Source organism: Sinohyriopsis cumingii, chromosome 18, assembly GCF_028554795.1.
Source record: "Sinohyriopsis cumingii isolate HCF-2022 chromosome 18, ASM2855479v2, whole genome shotgun sequence".
Classification (NCBI taxonomy): Eukaryota; Metazoa; Mollusca; class Bivalvia; order Unionida; family Unionidae; genus Sinohyriopsis; species Sinohyriopsis cumingii.
Window position 1 is genome coordinate 2,168,980 of NC_142978.1, and position 25,100 is coordinate 2,194,079.

Sequence of the window (25,100 nt, forward strand, 5' to 3'; positions counted from 1 at the left end):
TCCCCTTGATTTGATAACACAATGCCACAGTGCTATAAATTCAGTGGTAAATTGCCATCTCGAGCAAACCGTACCATTTGATAACTCTGTGACCCTGACTTTAGATTTCATTTATACTGTGGTTTTCGTTCTATGTGTATCTTATGCAAATCTGTGATTGTTTCTTTCAGTATGGAACACGAGGAATTTTATAAAATAGCACGTGAATGTACGTCATAATATACAAACAACACCACAATGCAACTTGTTAGAGCTGTCACATTTAGTTTTAAGCCTTCATCCTCGTGCTTTACGGGATTTAAATGCGCGTATGAGGAAGCAGTAGCAGGAAGTAGTCCAGTTTTTCGTGTAATAATACGCGCAGAGGATGAACTAAGGCTTAGATGATCTATGTTTACGAACATCATTACGGCAGCGCTATATTCTGAAACAGTATGAGCTGTGCGGAACGTAAGATATCAGTACTAAAAATAATATTCTGCCCTGAATTTATACGGGATGCCAATTTTCGTGTGTTTTGTGATTGCTACAAAGCACGAAATTAAAATCTCAGCAAGCGATGGAAATTATGTGGCAACACTTGGACTTCTTCACCAATCCATGAATTGAATTTTCTCCAAAATGTAATTTTTTAATAAACCATGAAAAAATAAATACCCATAAAAGTAAATGAATTTACAGTATGCAATAATAAAAGTGAAAGTACAGACCGATTTATATCTGCTTGATACTCTCCTTTCCTTTGTAATTTTTAATCCCTTATAAGTGCTTTCTGTATTGTCGTCCTCGTAGTGATCATTGTTAGAAAGACAAGTTGATAAGGAATCTTGCATGACAAATGATGGACATATGTATCATCAACCTAATCAATTACGAATGGAAATACGCAACAAGTAGAACAACATACCTAAAACGAATGTACAATATACACCATAGGATTCGGAAAGAAGCGCAATAGCAGAGTTGAAACAGAAAGTGTAACCAATCACAGCCAAATCAAGATATACAAAAATATTGTAAAATGGATGAAATAAAACAAGCAATTAAAACGACGCGTTTACAGACAGTTAAATTGAAAAAAAGAAAATGATTGTAAAGTCATACCCTATAAACAGTGAGCCCAAACGTTGTGGAGCAACATATGGCGTAAACCAGCCAGGAACAAAAACAATACAGAGTAGTTGGAAACACTGAAAGATGAGTTAAGAGACATTGGAGCTGTCTAAGAACTGTGGGATTCACTGCGTACTCAGATGGCAAGATCACAAGAGAGAGAGAGAGAGAGAGAGAGAGAGAGAGAGAGATCCTATATGATCTATATGATTGCAAAATCTAAATCAATCGCAGGTTCAAGCGCAAGAAAGCAATACTCCTCGGAGAAAGAAGAACACTGTAAAAGTGATTTCAAATAGGCATGGGTCCAATCATTGGAGAAAAGTCCAGCCTCAAATACCATTAACAGACTAGAAACGACATCAAACAACTTATAAATGTAATGCAATATTGACATATGTACTGATTTGTTTATGTACTAATACACTAATAGAGATAATACTATAATAATATCAGTAGTATTGAGTTAAAGTAGTAGCAAAAGTTTGAACATGTCGTAATAACGTCTCCATTTTTGCTACTAATATAACGACTGCTGGGATAGAAAGATGTGTTCCATTTGACAATGCATGATACGAACAGTCCCACAATAATGTCATTGAATATTGCATATTCCTTTTTGATGAATCATACTAGTATATATTCGCGTATGCTGGGATGCATCAAAGGAGGATAATACTTATGAATATTCAATCAGCGGTATGGGATGTCACCGTGTGAAGTGAGATCCAAGGAGAAGACTCAAGAGTATTCCATCAACGGCATGGGATGCCAACGTGTGAAGTGAAATCAAAGGAGAAGACTCATGAATATTCCATCAATGGTATGGGATGCCACCGTGTGAAGTGAGATCAAGGGAGAAGACTCATTAATATTTATTCAACGGTATGGGATGCCACTGTGTGAAGTGAGATCAAAAGAGGAGAAGACTCATGAATATTTCATCAATAGCATGTGATGTCACTGCGTGAAGTGAGTCCGAAACGAAAGACATAGCTTGAAATACCACTCTCAGCATTTTTAAATTAAAATCTTTCGTCACAACACTTGATGATGCATTGAAATGATATTTTTACTTGCGTTCTTCGGAGATGTGTTTGATGTGAGTATTGCAATTTACACAATAGTTTAAGATGTAATTTAGGCATGATGCTTTATTTCACACTGCTAACTATTAGGTGAATTTGAGTTGCTTCCGAGCATATTTGCGAGACCAGAGGAAACAATGACCAGAAAACAGTTTTATGTTAGTGAATTATAGATTAATACAGGGATGTCTAGAACATGTATGGCATTTAGAGAATGTCCATTCATTTACTAGTAGCTTTTCAGAGGATATCTTTTCTTTTACAGGGATGGCTTTAAAAGACAGAGGACGAGATGCTCTCTTAGTGGTTGCCATTGATTTTGGAACATCATATTCCGGTTACGCCTATCAATTTTATCACGAATACCGAAATGATCCTGTTAAAATAAGCTCTCCGCAAGCATGGAACAGTGGGAAAAAGAACCTCATCTCGTTGAAAACGCCCACTTGCCTGCTGTTGAATGAAAAAACAGAACTTGACGAGTGTGCCTTCGGCTATGCAGCCGAGGACAGATACGCAGCTTTATGTTTGTCGAAAGAAAACGACAAGTACTACTTCTTCAGGAGGTTTAAAATGAAATTACAAGATGGAAAGGTTGTATTTTTATATTCCATACATCAACCATGGCTTGAAAAGGTCAGCAAAATAAAATCAAATAATTGCTCAATTCAGTTTAGATTGTTTTAAATCCATCAGTTCATTCGTAAATGGAATGATAAGGGTAAATGAGACCGTTAGATTTAGTCCAGACGGATCGCATCTTAGTTATGTTACTCGATTTTGATTTAGTCCTGACGGATCACATCTTAGTTACACTGCTTGAGTCAGATTTAGTCCTTACGGATCATATCTTAGTTATGTTACTCGATTTTGATTTAGTCCTGACGATCACATCTTAGTTACACTGCTTGAGTCAGATTTAGTCCTGACCGATCACATCTTAGTTACATTTTTTGAGTCAGATTTAATGCATACGGATGACATTTTAGTTACGTTGCTTTAGTTAGATTTAGTCCAGACGGATCACATATTCTTTACATTGCTTGAGTCAGATTTAGTCCAGACGGATCACATCTTATTTACAATGTACAGTCTGCATATCGCCTTTGCCACAGTACTGAAACTACTCTTCTAAAAGTAATTAATAACCTTCTCTCTGCTTTGGATAGCGGAAAGATTACAGTCCTTATCCTCCTTGATTTGTCTGCAGCATTTGACACAAAAACCCATGGTATATTACTTCACCGTCTCCAGCATGTATTTGGCATTCATACTACAGCTTTACTGTGGTTCAAGTCCTGCTTGGTGAACACGACACAAATTGTGTCTCTCAAGTGTCATAGATTATCATCCAGTGCCTCACTGATTGTACGCTGATGACACCCAGATATACAATTCTAGCCACCCAACTGAAGTTGATGCTACCATCCAAAGTGTAGAGAGGTGCATTTCTGATCTGAAATCATGGATGACATGTAACAAGCTGCAGATGAATAATGATTAAACTGAAGCCATTCTGATCACAAAACAAAGACTTTCTCATTCACATACTTTACCTCAAACAATAAATCAGCTACACCAGCATTAAATTCACGCAGTCAGTACGAAACCTAGGTGTTACTCTGGATAGTACTCTCATATTGCACCAACATGTCATGAACATATGCAAGGCTGCATATCTTGAGCTGAGACGCATCAGCTCCATTCGCAAATATCTTTCAGTTGATGCCACCAAAACACTTGTGTGTTCGTTAGTAATTTCAAGACTGGACTATTGTAACTCAATTCTGTCTGTTTCGTCTCAATATCTACTCCAGAAACTTCAAAAAGTTCAAAACACAACTGCTGGGATCATCCTTAGAATACACGATCAAAGCATACCTCCCCGCTGCTCTGTACCTTACACTGGCTATCCATTCGATCCAAAATCAAACACAAACTTTGTTCTCTGTGCTACATTTCACTGACGGACTCCAGTCCAACATACCTATCCAACTTCACCCATGTGTACACACCAGCAAGATACTTATGCTCCTCTTCTGACAATTGTATACTCATAATTCCCACTGTGAAAACGAAGTCATATGGACAACGCTTTTTTGCATACCAGGGCAAAGGAACGTGGAATGAATTGCCCACTGAACGTAGACACTAAGACACAGTGATCCCATTCAAAGTTGCTCTTAAAACTCACCTATTTCGACTGCAAGAAGAAACTTAAAGACCTAATAATGTTTACTACCTTAAATATTTTCAGCATGTTTTGATGTTTTCTAATTTCATGGTGTTTTTTTGTAATCATATTTTAATTTATTTTTATGTTATAGGTTTTGTCTAATGTTGTAAAGCGCTCAGAGCTTCTAAAGTTTAGGCGCTATAGAAAGTCCTCATTATTGTTATGATTAATATTATTGTTTTACTTAACAATGAATTCCACGTTTTAATACTCTGTCTAAAAGTGAGGTATATGCAAATCGTTGATTTTACTTTACATTGAACTTCTTGTGTTAATACCCTGTCTTAACGTGTGTGATATATATAAATCGTTGATTTAACTTTACATTGAACTCCTTGTGTTAATACTCTGGACGTGTGATAAACACAAGTCGTTGATTTTACTTTACATAGAATTCCACGTTATAACACTCTGTCTGAACGTGTGATACTTACAAATCGTTGATTTAACTTTACTTTGAATCCCACGTTTTAATACTCTGGCTGGACGTGTGATATATACAAATCGTTGATTTAACTTTTCATTGAACTCCTTGTTTTAATATTTTGTCTGAACGTGTGATATATGCAATACGTTGATTTTACTTGACATTGAATTCCACGTTTTAATACTCTGTCTGGACGTGTGATATATACAAATCGTTGATTTTACTTTTCATTGAACTCCTTGTTTTAATATTTTGTCTGAACGTGTGATATATGCAAGACGTTGATTTTACTTGACATTGAATTCCACGTTTTAATACTCTGTATGAACGTGCGATATAAACAAATCGTTGATTTAACTTTACATTGAACTTCTATTGTCAATATTCTGACTGAACGTGTGATTTATACAAATCGTGGATTTTACTTGACATTGAATTCCACATTTTATACTCTGTCTGAACGTGTGATATATACAAATCGTTGATTTTACTTTAACGTAAACTCCTTGTATTAATTTTCCTTACAAACTGAAGAACATTACGATACTGTGGAGCTAAACTATAAAAGAGTTTTCTAAAATCAAATAATGTATAATTTGTGTCCATTTAAGAGGTTTAATACAGACTATGTGGTTAAAATATCTTTAACATTTAAAACTACTGTAGAGCAATAGATATAACATCGACAAACGACTGTATTGTACTATATTTCCTTAGATCAACCGATATGAGATAAAATTTCGAACCCTTTATAAAATTCCCATATTCTGTGATACTTTTATAATAGTGTTTTAAAGTAGCTGGATCAGACAAAATAACGATACCATAACTAATAAGTATTTCTGAACATTATATGCAAATTATGTGTGTAGCAAAATGTTATGATAACACTAACAAAGGTGTTACGTAGGTCTAGAAGTAAAACTCTAGTTAATTTTCCGTGCTAAATATTCTTTAACCAGCGATAACCCAAACCAATGAGCTCTGTCTCGCAGGAATGACTCGGACAGAAGCATTATTGATACGTGGATAATCGAATTACACATGTGATACAGTTATAAAAGGAATGAAAACAAGTCCCTTTAGAAGTTTTCTAACAATAGGTGGAGCAGATGCAGTTCTTTAGTTATCGACGCTCCTTAACAAAAAGAGAGTACACGAAACTCTCCTCAAACCGTTTACAAAAGTAGTTGTGCCTCTGGACATATTAAATATGCAAGTCACTGGTTAGTTTAGTCATTAACTACTACGCCCTGAACAGTAAGACGGTTAGTACATGAGTGGACTAACTATTTGGATAGAAGAAAAAAGTATATTTAATATTTTTTCCACATGTATTCTGGTTTGTTTCATGATTGTTGAACAGCATCGTATAAATATCCCAAACATCTTTACATTTACTTTTCCTTGCTTCCCTTAGCATAAAATCCATGGTATGTATGGAATCTATCATTAATTCGATTCTCAAAATTTGACCTGATTCTAGGTGCTTTGTATGGTAAATATAAATCAATTATTTAAAATAATAATCACTTGTAGCCTCACCATGCATCATTTATATCATTGCAAATCTTAACTATGTCTCAATGAACTTGCCTTAAATCCTCCTTGAACTTATTGTTCATATAAGTGTTTGAAATCGCGATATTTAACATGCATTTAACAGTTTCTTAATTCTGCTTCATTCCTAACTGCATATACAATATCATCATCTCTGATCCCACCGCTCCGGTGTCTAGTCGTTAGAGTGTCAGTCTCGGATGCGGGAGGACGCGGGTTCGAACCTAGTCATACCAAAGTCCTTATAAAAATGGTACTAACAGCTGCATCGCAAAGCACTCAGCATTAAGAAGTTAGTGTTTTGACTGGTCGGCCTGGTGTCAGGATACTGTAACTGGGTGGTACATGATGCTACATGTCTGCGGCATGATGCCCAAGTGTTAGACATCACTATAAACTGCCACATTGCACATATCCTAGAGATATGACAGAAAAAGTGTTAAAGCTACGTTAAAAATCCAAATCACACATCTCTGGTCCCAAAGGGAGTAACTCCAGAATCAGCATACACATCATATATATATATATATATATATATATATATATATATATATATATATATATATATATATATATATATATATATATATATATATATATATATATATATATATATGGTTAAATTAATGGAGTTGTGTAGTTCGTTTGTTGTGTATTCCAGATACTTGCTTAAGATCTCGATAGAGTGAAAACTCTGTAAAGTGGTAAAAATTTGAAAAATTCAAAATAACTTTGGTTAGTTAGCACCTAAAGAACTGGAAGTCAATCCATCTATTTAATAAATTACGATTTAACTATGAATTCGAATTACGCTTAATAAATTTCTTCACAGAGTCTGACAAAATCATCGATTATTGAAGATGAGACGGGGAAGACAATGCTAGCAATTGATGTATTTGCTCTCTCCATCAAATGTCTGATAATCCATCTGACGAAGATGTTAGAAAAGGAGGGGACGGGAGTGAAGAAGGATGATGTCTTCTTTGTCCTCACAGTACCCGCCATTTGGAGCGATGCTGCCAAGCAGTTCATGAGGGAAGCCGCTCAAAATGTAGGTGCATTTAATGGCGGTGATTACCTAGTATATTCCTGTCAGAATTTAAGACTAGAAAATGTGTATGTCATGTCAGTCCACGTATCCATATAAGAAAGCAAAGAAACAGAGTGACATGCATTATTATCTACAATTTCGACAGCTCCAGTATCAAATACTAGAATACTCGTTATCACTTGAATAACTTGTTTGGTCGTGATGTAAAGCCCTCCCTTGCATATAACCTAAAATACTCAATACAGCCTTAAGCAAGAGGAGCACATTGTTATCTAAGAGCCCGTCGTTGTTTTGGACGTTATATTGTATTCAACTTATAATTTCAGGCTGGAATAGGAGCTGAGAAATTAGCAATCGCTCTTGAGCCAGAGGTAGCGTCTCTTTTCTGCCAATACGTTCCTGCAAATAGCATAAGATCTAATGAAGAAATGGTCCACTTTGCCGCTGCTCCTCCCGGAACCAAGTACATGGTGGTGGATCTTGGCGGTAAATATTGCCTTACAAGGTAATTCGATACATATGACTTTGAACAAGATCAGAAGATCTTTACGCGCAATTCACAGGGTAAACATACAATAATGATGCAGGATATAAACAACGATGTATCGATTTATGCAGATGCATCAAAGTAATACTTAAACTAAGTACAATTACATTGTTCCTGATTAACGCCTGCACACCTAAGATACAAACCGAAAGGAAATATATAACACGAAGGCCACATTTTACAAGAAAATTGAAAAACACACTTTTACTTTACAGAGCTGATAGCCTCTCGATCATTGTCGAACATAAAAAATAGACAAATGTTTGGACAAAAGTATATATATATATATATATATATATATATATATATATATATATATATATATATATATATATATATATATATATATATATATATATATATATAGGTGGAACAGCTGATATAGCAGTTCATGAGAAACAGAGAGGAGGCGGTTTGAAAGAAGTATGTAGAGCGAGCGGAGGACCTTGGGGAGGAATTGCAGTCGACAACGCTTTCCTTCAGATACTGATCGGTATTGTCGGGATGAATGTGTTTGCCAGATGGAAGAATGAAGAGACATATGATTATTTAGATCTCTGTCAGGAATTTGAGGCTGCCAAGCGGTGTTTTGGCCGGCAAAATAGAAGCAAAATGATTATCAGGGTAAATACCTAACACAATTATGATAATTAAATATTTGCTGATTGCTTCCCGTTCATGTTTTCTTAAATATACATAAGGTATTGATATATTTCGGCAAGCGAATAATTTGAAGTTAAATATTTAGGATTTCCTGCACTGATTTAAGATTTGCACGAACCATTACTCTATAGCAATGGTGATTGTGTTAGATCTGAAGAAATCGTACGTTTCTGATGCAAACTCGTATGCCTACCTACCATCGCATGGAAATAAATGTGTATGTAAGAATGTACTTACCGATCTATCCTACAACTTACCTACCCATCATTGCGTGCATGTCTATATAGATACAAGCTTCATACATTAACCACAGAAGTCAATTCTAAAGCAAATATAAGGGTGTGTTCTTTATGAAAATATTGGAAAGACTCCGTACTCTATTTTTTTATTTTGAAGAACCAGTGATATATTAAAATTTTGATTTTGAAAAGAACTTGTATACAGTGAGAGCCATTGGATCCGCCAAGACCAGCATAGTTATAACTGTCCCTGATTATATGAATATTGGCTGACACAAATGTAATCAAACAGGTAAGAATGTTTTTTCTCTGTAAAGTCAGGAATCGAACTGGCGCCATGAGTAATGTCACCGATTGTCTAGTTCCAATGCGCCAACGCTCAAATCCACTAGAGAATGTACTGTTTCCTAACAAAGGATGAGGCAATGTTACTGGAAAGGGCACGCGAATCAACTTGTTGGGCAAGCGGAGCTTTACACCCGGCTAAATGCAGAAACACACTACATTTTTTATTCAGAAATGCGAGGTATATACATGAAACTAACATTACAAATTTAGACCCATATACCAAATATATTGAATGTACTTATCTATTGATCCACCATGTTATATATTGAAAAACACACACACACACACACACACACACACAGACACACACAGACACACACACATGTATATGTATAGAGCATTAAGAAGTTAGTGTTAGAACTGGTCGGCCTGGTGTCAGGATAATGTGACTGGGTGGGACATCATGCTACATGTTTGCGGCATGATGCTCAAGTGCTAGACATCACTATAAATTGCCACACTGCAGACATCGTAGCGATATTACTGAAAAATTGTTAAAGCTATGTTAAAAATTCAAATCACACACACACACACACACACACACACACACACACAAGAGGTAAGACATAACTCCTATAATACAGACTTCCGATTTCAATCTCACTACCTGAAATTCGAATCATTTTCAGCTTCCAGCTTCCTTGAACGATCTATGTCAGAAAATATTAAAAAGCGATCTCCAGACGCATCTGGCGAAGTCAGGTTTACAGAAAGACATTATTATTAAGGCAGACAAAATGATGCTTGAGTCGAAATTGGTCGACAAACTCTTCCGGGAAGTGACCAACCACATTATCGACCATATACAAGGGATTCTGAGGCAAAGTCATGGGTCGGACGTTTCCCTTATCTTAATGGTAGGTGGTTTTTCTGAGTCGCCATTCGTGCAGGATGTCATCAGGGAAGCATTTCATGGCAAAAATGGAAGAAAAGTAATATTTCCGTCAGATGCAGACATTATTGTTGCAAAAGGTGCCGTTCTTTTCGGGAGAATGCCTTACTCAGTTGATACGAGAGTACTTCGCTTTACCTACGGGGTAAACCGTAACCCGATGTTTGTTGAAGGAGTTCATCCGGAAGATAAGAAACTTGTAACAGACAGAGGAACCCAATGCAAAGACGTTTTTGACATTCTCGTTTCAGCGGATTCTGAGGTGAAAACTGATTTTTCGGTTAAAAGGACCTACTGCACTGCATTCGATTTCCAGGAATGGGCCACAGTAGAATTATACTACACCACTGATACAAATCCAAAATTTACCACCGATTCAGGGTGCAAATATTTAGGGAAAGTAGATGTTAAAATTCCAAAGCCAAGCAAAGGTGAACGTTGGGTCGATGTAACATTCCAGTTTGGGATGACTGAATTAAGGCTCCAAGCCACAGAACGATCGAGCAACATCCCTTGCATAGTGTCATTCAAATTTATTGAATAATTGAAGAATGATTCTGTATGCGGAAAAGTTTCGATGTGAGAGAGTTCCCTTAAATTAGTGGTAATGGTGAACGAAGGATTTTGAAATCACAAATACAAAATGGAACATAAATACTTTTTTGAATGAATAATTAAAGCTACAAAACTGCTTTGTTAATGTGACAAGAAATATGTTTACATATAACTGAAATTCAAACACTGTCAGAAATGTCCAAGAAATAAGTCTCAATGTTCTTGTTACAGTAGAAACATTAACGCATGTCATAATTGACTCTTACCATACATGCAACAGTCCCGTTTCATTATTTCATTCAATCTCATTCAATACCTTCATTATTATCTCCTTTTTATTATGTGTTAAGCCGTTATTGTCATCACCCACTGTGTGGAAATAGAATGTTTCCATTTTTACGTCTGTGAGTTTTACTTTCTTTATGGCCAGAGGGTTACGTAAGGTTTGTGACAGTTGACTAAAGGCTTTGTGAGACCAACAACAGCGGATGGCCGGCAGTGTTTATTCAGTATTTAGACTGTTGAATCGGCTAGTCGCTTCAAAGGGATTAAACGTTTTGTGTCGCTAAAAAGGCCAGATATCTACGTTCACAACTACATGTGAAAGATTCGTGCCCAAGCCGCGAACATCAATTAAGGCGTACCAGCCAATCGGTATTAGAGAAATTTGAAACCCTGCCTGTAGGAGGAGCTAATGTCTCAGACAGGCAAGGGGTCAATAAAACATTTAGCCATTACCCGTGTAAGATTATTCAATGGGTCCTTGACGTTTGGTAGGAAAGGAGGATATATGGAATTACCAAACCGAATTCTAAAGAACCACTCTGAGCAAACGAGACTCGTAAAAAACGGACAGAAGAATTGAACTGGAAAATAATTAGAAAGCTTCTACAGGAAGCTCCCATGTCGCACGCACAAACGGCACTAAACTCTCACGAGAGGGAAGGGGGAAGTAGGAGAATAGTACAAAAGGAGTGCGGAAGGGAGTAGTACAATGAGTAGCAGAGGAAGGGTGCAGGAGAAGGAGAATAATACAAGGCGGCACAGGAAGAGAGCAGGAGGGAAGGAGAAGGGAGAATAGGAAAAGAACGAATACAGATGAGTACAAGAAACTATTCATTGGAAGGAGACTCTCTCACACTAGGACGTTAACGCTCATGTGATGCAATAAAAAAGGCATTTCTTAACAGGCCAAATCGATGCATTAATTAATTTATGAGTGGGGTGTAATTGAAAGATTTACATCCAGTAATTGCTGGAATAGTTTCATTTATTATTAATATTGATAAAATTGTTATATATTTTACCATGAGCTATTCATGTATTTAGGCTGTCGGTATTGATGACTGCGGGCTCGTGAGTCATTCAAAATTTAATTGTCCACCTTTTTGCCGTATTAGTCCTAATACTATAGAGGGGTTGCGAGACCCACCCTACCACTTATCCCATGATTAAAGGTAGAAAATCATTTTACAAATAATTCAGAACAAATTGATCTTGATTAAAGTTAGTTTTGCAATTTATTATCTTCACACATTTTACAATGATAACTCGACAATATATAGCCAATATTGTGCTGACGTGTCTTTAGACCATATACATACATGCTGTGACGGTGTATAAAAGCCGTGCAGCTGCTATAAACCCATTTTTATCTATCGTATATAAGGTGAATTGCTATAATGAGTTCATAAAAATCAGATGCTAGTCACGCTTTTGTTTCTTTAATTATTATACGCTCACTTTTTGTCTCCGTTAATTGTACATTGTAAGAATCGTGCAATATTTCACGATATTGAACATCTTCATATTGTGCCCACGTGCATGACATGTGTACCCAACATTAGCGTAGTGCATTAGGAACTACTTTTGTAAAAAAAAATCATGTACACTCATGTAGTAGACGCTTTACGTTTTGGTTGATTAAATTTGTTTCTGAATGAACTAAAGCAGCTGTTTCGTGGAATGCCACATACCAGCTGCTTTGAAATATTCCGCGTTAACATTTTTGATACAATGTTTCGGATTTATGCAAGCGATAGACGCCAGATAGGTCATACAGTTGCTGGGGTCGCTAGAAATAGCATGTAAGTGACAAGGCATAGACGTGTCTTCTTTAGCTGGTAATAAGAATCGCAAAAATATAATTACAGTTTTATATCCTGAATTTCCTCAAAATGTACTTTCTTAGTTCTGCAAATTAGAATTACATCAGCTATATCATGGGTTCCAAAACTTGATTGCACATTATGATATTGTACTGTACTTTCGACTACATTCCAGGTACAGTAACTTCCTCCTTGCTGCACTCAAAATGAAATGAACATTATATTCCATAGCTTCTTTTTGATAATTACAATTGAAAGAGTTCATATTTTTCCCACATTATGATTCCAAACGTTCAATGATAGAACATAAACACACATGCAGAGGAGCCAACACGCTGCTACCTCGCTGCACAAATCAGATGTTACTTCATGTAGAATTAACAAAGGCAAATCCAGTCCATAATCACGAAATTTAGTAGAATCGACAAAAATACCAAAATCTATTAATTCCAGGTCAAATGGAAAAGTTGTTGCAGTGCGCATCCATTAACAATATGACTTAAATTTCAATTTTAAGTAGACCAAAACGTCATTTTCTTTCTAAGTGATGTCGAACGCGCGACTAAGTTCAAATTTCTCCGGACGGAGTTATGTGCGCATTAGTATTGTTGTTGTGTACTGATGCATCTGCACTCGTGTATTTAGTGTAGAATACAGCATACATTCCGTTACTTTGTTTTTTTTTTAGTGGATTGTTATTAATATAATTTAGCCTTAGGTAGAATAAGAAAATGAGCATATAATAAAAAGGTTACTGCATTTGTATGGGAAAATATGAACTCGTTTTTCGGATGGATATACTGCACTTCCAAGGTCGTGCAGTATATCCATCCGAAAACCTCGTTCATATTGTCCCATACAAATGCAGTAACCTATAATGATCGTTCTTAGAATCTGCTTCAAAAGTAAGATTTTATTAGGGGAAGGTCGCAAGGCTGGAGCAATCTTGAAGACAGGTCCAGTATGACTACTATTCGAAGCACTGTTCATATAACAGTTATTTCTCTGATTATGAAGTACAGCTGAGACCTCACAATGAAATTCATGCAGTCCACTCTTCTAATTGATATACTTAGTTACGTCTACAATACAATTAACCTATTCACGGTAACCTATTACAATATGTAATTCATATTTATTTATACGAATAGCCTTTCAAATACAACGGTATGAATTGAGCATAGAAAACTTTATGTGCTCATGGGCTAAACGCAATTACTTTACCTTTACTAGCAAGCATAAATATAGGTTAAGGTAAGCTCAATGGGGTTCTAAAGGAGTGGTACTCAGAAAAAAATAATGAAAGAGATAAACAACATTCATCCAACTAACTTTGAAAAGACCTCAACAAAATAACTGAAGCATCACATATTGTTCACAGAGTCCATTCGATGTAATAAAAAAAAGGGATATTCCCTCACACTGTTTCTTAATTTAATGTAGAACAGCATGCATAGAACATGGCAAAAGCTCAGGTGATCATGAGCTAAATGCAAAGCCTTAAAATTGAAAAATAGATCACGAAGAGATTTTTGTTTTGTTTAAAAAAAATGCACGGGCATGGTACTAACAGAAACATATATACATATCGCACTTTTATTGTATGGGTCAGAAGTTTGGGGTTTTTACAAAACAAATTGCATTGAATCTATACATACATCTGTTTGAAAATATATTATTGGTACTGCAAAACATGCATTTTTAGATCTGTTATCTATAATAAGTTATGTAGAATAGCCAGTGCAAGTAGTAAGATATAGTAGAATCCTTAAATACTGGTTCAAATTATAAAAGATAACTGGGAATTAGATTCCCCAAACAGTGCTATCACCTATAATTGATATGAGACGAACACTCTGATTGCTGGGTAAATACTGTCAAGAAGCTACACTTTTTATACAGACTGGGAGAAGTTTTCATTATATTTAAACAACGTTGCAAATACATTTTTTCTACAAGAACTAAATGGAGGGTTAAATTCAGTGACTATATTAGGATTCTATACTAAATGTTTGAATTTTCCCTTACTATGTATGTTGAGAAATATAAAACGTTCCTTATAATGGTAAATATCGGTAGCTTTAAAAAAATCCTTATGTTGAAAGACTGCCGTTTTTTGCGGATATAGAAGATGAGTTTCACTTTGCTGTTAAATGTCCTATGTATGATAATTTAAGAAATACCTATTTACCTAGTAGTAGAAAATATTAGTCTAGTACTTCTTTGTTTTTCTTTACTTTATCTGCATTTCCCGTGTCTTTCAAGAAGTATTGAATTTCCAGAACCCTAGTCCCTATGTAAATCGAAGGGCGAGAATGATTGATTATTGGTCATACCTATAATAGCTAAGATATATACAAGTATTCTTATATTTATTACATTTTTAACTTTATTCACCAATTTAAAAAGATTTGAAAAAAAATTCAAGTGTACTCTTTAATTTTAGAAATATAAATATAAATAATCCAATATGATGCAATCTTGTTTTAATATTCAGTATTTCCCCCATGCTTTCGGTTTATTTATTATTCTATAATGATACATCCATATCACAATTCTGAATTAAGTTCCCAACAAGCGGTCGCGAGTTTGAATTTCGCGGCGGCGTTCCAGTTGTTTTTACACACGTTGCATTTTTTATGTTCAAACATTTTTTAAACTCGCTCATCACAAATTTTTAAATTTTGTGACTTTTTTTTTAAAATTCCCGTCATAGGACGGGAAATTAACCTAGTTTTTATATACTTTGATAACTAACTCAGCTGTATCAAAAATATTAGGGGGGAATCTTAATTTGGAAATACACGTCAATATGTGTCCTTTGCCGACCCTTAACACTGATGCTAGAGCAATTATATTTGCATTATTATACTTGAAGCTTCTAGAACCTTTAATACTTATGTTATTTGTAAAGGGTATAGTCAAACCACGAGCTAAACTTTGCACAGTTAGGTTCAATATGTGATTATTTTCCTTCGGTGAAATGAGTATCTTGTAAACAGCATATTGGTAGTTTTTATTCCGCGTTCAAATTCAAAAATATCTTTTCTTTTTTGACTATCTCTTAGTCCCTTTGTACTGAAAGACAAAATAATAACCAATTTTTTTTTAAAAATAATAGACAAAGGTATAATTCTAGTTTGCCCAAAATCAAAGAACATCAATTGTAAAAAAATTATAAAAAAAAACTAATTTGAGATACATAGTTACATTTTTATGGATCCAAGCAAGAATAATATCTTGAAATTGAAGCAGACGAAAAGAGGGAAATACAGGTGGCATAGGTATAGATGAAAAGAGAAAAAAAAATATAGTTAAGATCAATGTACACTTCTTTATGGAGTGTTAGCACGATTACTGTTTTAAAGAAATCTACTGATTTTGTACTAGTACATTGTGATAGCTAAAGGCCGTTTATTATTAACATTTTGGACACAGAGTTTTGTATTCACAGCAGAAGTTTATTAAAGCGTAAATGTATTACAGCTGCAGATATACTCAGTTTAGTGTACTCGTGTTATTATTTACACGTCAATGATATCGTTACAGGTTTACACTTCTTAATATACTCAGTTTAGTGTACTCGTGTTATTATTTACACGTCAATGATATCGTTACAGGTTTACACTTCTTAATATACTCAGTTTAATGTACTCGTGTTATTATTTACACGTCAATGATATCGTTACAGGTTTACACTTCTTAATATACTCAGTTTAGTGTACTCGTGTTATTATTTACACGTCAATGATATCGTTACAGGTTTACACTTCTTAATATTACTTTACTGACTGTTATAATTAACTATGAATTTAAAAGTTTGAAATTATATTGGTACACCGGTATTGCGTATTGCAAGTATTTCTGGTCCATCTAATCTATATATCGCTAGCACATCATATTGTATACCAATATACAGTTATCTCCCTTTACCGTGTGGTATCAAGACGAAACGGTTCGAAACTTTCTGGTGCTACTGTTTTCCCGAAATTAGATCTGAAGCAGGAGTTTTGCCAGATTAAATTAGCACACGAATATGAATGGCATTGGCTAACATCAGTCATTACAATATTACACATATTCTGTTTTGAAAGACACGTTTTCTATTTCATCCTTGATGGCTTCGATTTCGTAGTATGCAAAATGGATGACATCCTTCTGTCTGACACCGACGAAAAGGAACGTAACTACAGATTAGATAAGTTGATAACAAGAACACAAGATGCAGGGTCACTTTTAATGACGAGAAGTGAAATTTTCACGTACCTCAGGAAAGTGTGTAGGTTATTAGAATTGATATCATTGCCATCAGACCAAACATAGTTGAATTTTGAGCGAAGGTTAGAAGTGAAATAGCCAAGTAAAATATACCAGACGTTTGAACATGATAAATCAATTAAGATATCTTTATCCTAAATTCGGCTGAAAGGAGCAAACCTTTTTGCAACCTACCAAGCAAGAAAAACGAGTACCACTGGGGCACAACACATGAGAAAACATTCGGAGAAATTAAAATAAAGCTTAGCGATAGAAAAGCAAATGTGTCAACGGGAGTTTGGTGATTTGGATTAGGCGCTGTTCTCTAGAAATAAGAAAATGTTGTGTGAGAGCCAGTTGCCTTTGAGTCGAAGTCAATGATAGACACATAAATTAGTTCACCGCAGATAGAAAAAGAAGCAAATTCTATGACATGGGCTTATGAAAAATGTAGCCATCATCTCATAGGTACTTTCTACACTGAAACCTACCATGAACCATTGGTATTTGTTGTAGGACCCAAAGAGAAATGCCACCTCGAATACAGACAATCAGCGTGAGAATGACTCGATACCGGTTCGCGATATCATATGTTTTAGTTAGAAATATTGATTACAATTGACAAAGCTTAGACTGTACGAACAGTGATATTGAATAGCACGAAAAAACAGGCCGACGTCTAACTTCATTGAAACAAATGCAATAATGAAATCAAAAATTATGGTAAATTGGAAATAATAAGGTCAGACAATGGTCCCAAATGCAGTTCACAAACATTTCCCAACTTTACTAAAGAATATAACTTTATTCACATGACGAGTAATAAAATCTACGCGAAAAAGTAGCGGATATATACTCTGTGCAGAGTGTAAACAATGATAAAAATGCTACAGAAACACCGATCCTTACTAAGAGTTGCTCGCATATCGGTTGTCGTCATTGTGAATGGGTACACTCCTGCATAATTATTGTTCGACAGAAAACTTAGAAGAACTCTGCATACCCTGAATGACAAATCACACCCATGGTGGCCGGATTTTACGATTTTAAGAGAGAGATTTGATCGAGTTTGAGATTAGCCCCTTTTGTGTGCTGGGATGAATATATGTGGAAAGGATTGCAAGATTGAAGGAGCTGGAGTTCAAGTATGCTCTACTCTGCTTACATACGGAGAATGAAAAATGTTTGGGGATATTAATCAGCCAAAACAATCAAGAATTAACTTTGACTTTCGAAAGAAATAACGGGTTTGACTCCCAAAGAAAAAACCCGTCCCTGTTACTTCTGAAAACGAAATTAATCTTTGGGAGACAGGAGCGTTTTCAGTTGAAACTACTCAAAATTTAATTGTTGCTGTCTTTCCGGTGGCCTAGTGGTTAGAGCGTCCGCCTCGGATGCGGGAGGTCGTGGGTTCGATCCCCGGTCGAGTCATACCAGAGACTTACAAAAATGGTACTAACAGCTGCCTCGCTTGGCGCTCAGCATTAAGAGGTTAGTGTTAGGACTGGTCGGCACCGGTGTCAGGATAATGTGACTGGGTGGGACATCATGTTACATGTCTGCGGCATGATGCCCCAGTGCTAGACATTACTATAAACTGCCACATTGCAGACATCGTAGCGATATGACTGAAAAATTGTTAAAGCTACGTTAAAAATCAAAATCACATCACACATCACCTATATTGGCTTGATGGACATGCAAAACCATTAATGACCGTGACACAGTTTTTCTGAATCTCTTAAAATTTGTTTTGAAGGCTTTTATTGTAATTTTACTATGCTTAGTAGAGTCCATTCAACTATATATGTTTCAGTGATCTCTCTCTCTCTCTCTCTCTCTCTCTCTCTCTCTCTCTGTGAGTTTGATGAAAATGAGTTAGCTCCACAGAAAGTTTTGGGTTATATATGAGGACATGAAATCAACACATTAGATATGGAAGGGATTTATTTCAGTCTGAATCTTGCAGTAAGTACTTTAGTCGTGCTTTATGAAAGCTACTGAATGGCTATGGAATAAACCTGTCTTCTGGTAGCACCGAAAACATACTTTAAATCTGTTTCCTGGTGATACCTGAATAATTTTTTTTTTATTTATATTTTTAAAAAAAAAAATTATTATATTTTTTTACAGGAATCTAAATAAGTAAGCAAACACTCAACAGTAAGGGGAGTGCATCACATCTATTCCTATTAACAAGTCTAATGAGCTCATATTCCATACTGTCAGGTTGACATCTATAGTCATTATTAAGATCGCTCCCTATATGTCTGTGTGTATGAGAAATTAATTAGTTTAATACAAATTTGGTGAGCGGACGTGATTGTCTTGATAGCAAACACAACAAACTGTCTTGAAGAAGTATTGCTTCTATTGTTTGCGTTCATATATCAACGTATATGATGTAAAGTCCGAAGCGCACATTTACGCTCATCGGATTTTCGTGAAATATAAAAATTTCTGTCTATTACACTCCTGGAACTATCAGCTTCTTTTGTTATCAAGCATCACTGAGGCAAGTGATTTTTTCCGTTGTGTCTTGTGACTTGTATTGAATGTAGTTTATTGCAACACATATATGTGTTAACGTTATCCAATGTCTAATACAATTTAAAAAAAACACATTATCGGTCTAAATTTCCAAACATTTAATTAACTGATGAGATGAACTACCCCCAAATGATTGGCAACTAGCAGAGTTTGTCACACTTTCATTGACACTGTATCTTATGAAATCGTTGTCCTTCATTCATAAATATATATAAATTTAACAATATATCGTAGTCATAGGCAGTTTTGACACCAGTTGCATTTAAATATCACTACAAGAACTTTGAGGATTAACACACGAGCTGTTGACGGTATATATTATCACAGATTAAAATCCAAAAGGAAATCAAGGTAATAACAAAAAAACAGACTGTGTTGTACGCTGAGAAGCTCTTCATTTTGACGTCGTCTGCATATTGTGACGCTTGCCTCGTGCAACCTTTTGTCATCATTTGCCTTATGATCCATCACGGCAAGTGAATAACCTCCTGCTTTTATATCTTACGTAATAGGCCGTATGCTTAAAAGCACTAACGTCAATGTAGAGAAAGATGACAGCAAATGCAATCTAAACTGTGTGTGATATAATTATTGAAGCATACAGTTTTCTCATGGTGGCATTTTGCCACCATATTTACATCGTTCGGGCTAGGGTAATTTACTAGGCAAGGAAGGTAACCCACTCTAAACTACGGTCACTAATGATTTGGGTTAACTTTCTTTAATTGTACATGTTCTTTATAATAAAAATTTAGTCTTATTTCTGTTGTTTTGTTTTTCATTATGAGACCTTATCAACTGTAGTTTTCTTGATTATTTGATTAATCCGGTCCTGATGGATAAGTGGTAGGGCTCTCTCTCACTGTTGTATCATGTTTTGTCTCTGCATTAGCTTAGCCTCTCCTCTCCTGCCAAAAAGCTAAGGAAATAAAAGTGACACCGGTAAAAACACCTGTCTTAGAGCACACCAACGCTATCAACTATCTCACCATACCACCAACATTGGAACAAATGATCAATACAGACTACTCTGACATTGTGAGTCAAATAATATACATTCCGAATTTCGATTAATATTGCCCGTTAAGCCAGAGCTGTTTCATGAAGAAAGAACATGGTAGTCATATCTTCTGACTTGGAGAAAGCTTGTGACACCACTTCAGTGAACGACAAAGTCCATGATCTGTTCAACGTTGATCGAAGGGACCACCTACTTACCTTTATTTCGACCTTTATCGCGTATAGAATTTCGCAGGTAGGCTCCACATTTTCTGAAAGCAATCCACAGGATGTGGGTGTAACTAAGGTCAGCATATTGCCAGTCATCCTGTTCAATCTAACGAGTACTGGCAGGCTCCATTTTATAATTCTGGAATTGACTGTTTATAATAGGCCCACGACTTCTTAATATAGCACATATCAAGTACTATGTCTCACCAAGGTTGAAACTTGTCACAAGAAACGGACTAAAGATTTGTAAATAGAGAACTGTCTGTATACACATCTGACAATTATTTGTACAATGAGAACTGTCTGTATACACATCTGACAATTATTTGTACAATGAGAACTGTCTGTATACACATCTGACAATTATTTGTACAATGAGAACTGTCTGTATACACATCTGACAATTATAAACAGATCCTGATGACCCAGGTTCTTTCTTCAAATTTGTCTAATCATTACTCAAGTGCTCTTTTTTGTAATTGTGACGAACTATATGGTTGGGGTGTGGTGCTCCTAATATTTTATTTAAACTATTATAGAAGTCCCACCCAGGTTCTTTTTTGTTGGAAGTAAAATTTAGTGAAAGATAGATGCAAAACTCCGAGCCCCCCAGTCAGCAATGCCGACAGTTAGATGGTTAAATATGCAAAACAAGTTGAAATTCGATGAATAACAATTTAAGAACAATTCAAAAATCAAATGACTCAAAGTTCCAATTACATTCCTAACGATTGACCTTTAATAAGCCTATTGCATCACTTGATTAGCAGTATGAGATTGATTTCCATATGTCCTTGTATTCTTACTCATCTATTGTATCCTTTCTCTCTTATTTCTCCCACTTTCTTCTCCTCTTCCTCTCCGACCTTTCTCCAAATTCCTTCTCCTCCATCTCCTCGACTTTCTCTTGACTCCTTCTCCTCCTTCTCCACTTTCTAGCCGACGACTACACTTCTATCGAAATCATCTGTCTCGGCTACAGTTTCCATTCCATCTCCAACTCTTAACGACTTGGGACCCAATGGAACCGGAAGTTCTCTGTCCCCTAAAAAGCTTCTTGTGAAAACACAAGGACGTTACAATCTTTTTACTTAGCCCTCTCATCTCACACTACACACATCCTATCATCAGATAACGGCTATTAAATTACTTCGGTCACGCATTCATTCACATCGAGATACCTATACGTTCTTGTATGATAAAACAAACGTCATAATACAGCACGGTATCAATTACTTCTGATACATACATCAATAAATACCGTCACATCAGTACATATTTCTAATCCCATTATACTAAACAATATCTCAATAATCAGTTGCATTTCTTTACCTTACAACTCACGCAAAGTATTCAAATATTCAAATATCCATGTTCTGGTATATGCATATGTTCATAGTAACTAATCTTACATACTTCAACCATGTATCAAAATTCACAATTCAAGCATGTGTATATTCTAACAAAGCACATTAATAAATGCACTGGTTTACTACGAAGTAACCTAATAGCGAATTACAAAATTGATTCTGACCACAAGCTAACAATCTACATAATTCTGCCTGGCATCTAATAATTCTCTACTAAGCTCAAACCCATTTCCCAAATACGCATTGGGTCTTCAGAACACTATCAAACTATTTTCTAAAGCATCTAGTTCTACAAATGACTCATCTTGCGGTTTAAAGTAATACCATGTACACTCAGAGACCAAATTTCATTCAACTGGGTGACATAAAATCGTCCTCATATAGAAATAAAAATTGCAAATACTACAAAATAGCCTATTCACAAATTACTAACGTGGTTATTACATCCGACTCACCCACCGTAACAATTCGGATCATTCTTATACTTTATCCTCTATAGCTGTTCTTGTTTACGTGAATGATTTAACGCAATCAGCGTCTACAATACAATTATTCGATAATTTGTAAAAATGACATTCTAAACGCGACAGAATATAAAAATAGAAAATCCGTTTGCTAAATTCCAATTATGATCGAACTTATATATATTAATATTATTCAATATATCATATTATATTTGGTTTGTTCATTTTTAAGCAAAAGAGTACTTGGACCCACCATGGAAATGACCGAATAAACTAACGTTAGACGACATTTCAAGTTCCCGTAATGAAGGAATAGTTTGTTTGATAAGGTAGCATTTATATTCATTTGAGTAAACAGGTAACTGAAGAAAAAATCTGATATTACTGATAGAATTGTATCGATAGAAGTAAAAAATGCGTTTGGCACGAAATATTTTATGTTTGCAGTATTATTGCACTTCAGCCATGTTCATAGACACACCCACACCCACACACAGACACACTGATAAACCCACGCATTATGTTTCTCCGCTTTTGTTTTGTTTCTTTGAATTTTGTTCGGACGACAATTCGCTTGACCCCGAAGAAGTTTGATACCGTTGCAGAATTATGCACACTAATTCAAAGAAAAGATCTAGTTAGTATTTTGTAATTTTTGAATCTCATTGAAAAACTGGCGACCTGTAGGCCGGGTGTTAAATATGCCCCATTTCAACAATTTTGAAATAAAAAAGTAGGCAACTGAAACTTTAAGAGACATTTAGCTGTAAATATACAATTACCCTCTTGTGAAGAATCAAATTTACTGTGGTAGACGTAGTCATTTTTTAAAACCAATTAAGACAGTAAATCTATTTAGTGAAGAACTTCTATTTAAGCACTTGAGAAAAATGTAGGAGAATGTTAGTCTTTGTCACATGCTCAGTAGCGACTATATATTTTCAAACGGCCAGTTGTTTATCCATACGTTTTTTTAAATATAATCATTAAGTATTTAACATCAGATTGTAATTTAATAATTGAAATATTTAATTATTCAGAAAATTTATTACTTTATAATTTCAATTTTTATAAATGAAACGGATTTTCTGCAATAAAATTGGCTGTAAACGCTCAAGTGATACTGATCTGGAAATTTTTACACATCAATACATTCTGGGACTACTTTCTGTTTTTGTACTGTTTGCAATATAAATAAACATTACATACACGTCATTGTGGAACAATTGTTTCGTCTTTTAAATTTTTTATTCAGCAGATATATATAAATTATACCCTTTTTATACTTTTTCAAATATTCTTTGATTGAAATGCATAGTTTACAATTTGGCGATCGTCTGCTTGATAGTCGCGCAAACCGGCCGATTATGGTGATTTTTCATAGCAATTTCCTGCGGAGTTTTGAACAATTAGATGACAAGGAATTAAAAGAAATAAATGCGGCGATTGAAGCAGATGAAGATGGATTTGACGATGATGCGATGGCTGTTACAAACGCTAAAAATGAAAAAGAACAACAGATTGATGAATTACCTCACACAGCACCCCATGACCTCAGTCACCCTAGCCATACACAACAACAACAATAGTAGCGTGGGAACTGGATCAGTCAATTTTAAGGCCGCTGAGGGATATGAACTAAACCAAGATTCATGAAATTATGAGGGGGACTTAAAAGCTATTCAGTACTCAGAGGTTACTAAAAGAAACACAAAATGGGGCATTGGCGTTTTCAATTGTATTTTTTGGTGGATTATTTTAAAAAAACGTTTTAGGGTGTTTGTGGCATGGTGAATATGACCACTTTCACAAAAATAAAAACAAATATTTATGAGACCAATATTCAAAGAATGAATAAAGTTTTTAAATGACAAAACTACCATATCCACCAATGTGACTTAACATCATTAAAAAATGTATATAATAATTCATAAAGGTGATTGTTTTGCTAATTTAAATTATTTTGGATGTGTAGTCATTCCTTCCTTCCAGCACTCCAGCACTCAACTATGCAACGAAACAAAACATATTGCCCATTTTGCGAGCAGCTCTACATTTAACAGGTGCGCATTTAATTTCACATTAGATAACTGAAATTGTCTTGTTAAGTATTAATGCTGATGAAAAGGATACAAAATGTTATTCCTGTATAGGACATACTAAAATTTAAAAAAATAATGTTATTTTATTATATGAAAAGAAATGTGCTGACACCATGGGTAGTCATTGCCTAAGATCTAAAGTATGAAGTTGCTGAATAAACGTAACTGTGACAGTAGTTGCATTACATTTGACATTAGATCACTGAACGGGTTTTCATAAGTATTAACGCTGTTGAGAATGATATAAAATGTTATTCCTGTATACAATTTATTTAACTGTTACCTTTATGTTAGTAAGGG

General features: G+C 35.2%; 1 protein-coding gene across 2 annotated transcripts in view; it reads left to right on the forward strand.

The window, feature by feature from the left end:
• Positions 1-20,394, forward strand: part of LOC149775964 (heat shock 70 kDa protein 12B-like) — a 35,191-nt gene extending 14,797 nt beyond the window's left edge. For both annotated transcript variants that reach the window (XM_089940884.1, XM_089940885.1), the window contains 5 exons: positions 2,467-2,795; positions 7,257-7,475; positions 7,802-7,961; positions 8,390-8,646; positions 9,902-20,394. In XM_089940884.1, the coding sequence (XP_089797010.1) occupies positions 2,469-2,795; positions 7,257-7,475; positions 7,802-7,961; positions 8,390-8,646; positions 9,902-10,708 (1,770 nt within the window). In that variant the 5' untranslated portion in view covers positions 2,467-2,468 and the 3' untranslated portion in view covers positions 10,709-20,394. The remainder of the gene's footprint in view (positions 1-2,466; positions 2,796-7,256; positions 7,476-7,801; positions 7,962-8,389; positions 8,647-9,901) is intronic.
• Positions 20,395-25,100: the final 4,706 nt, after the last annotated feature.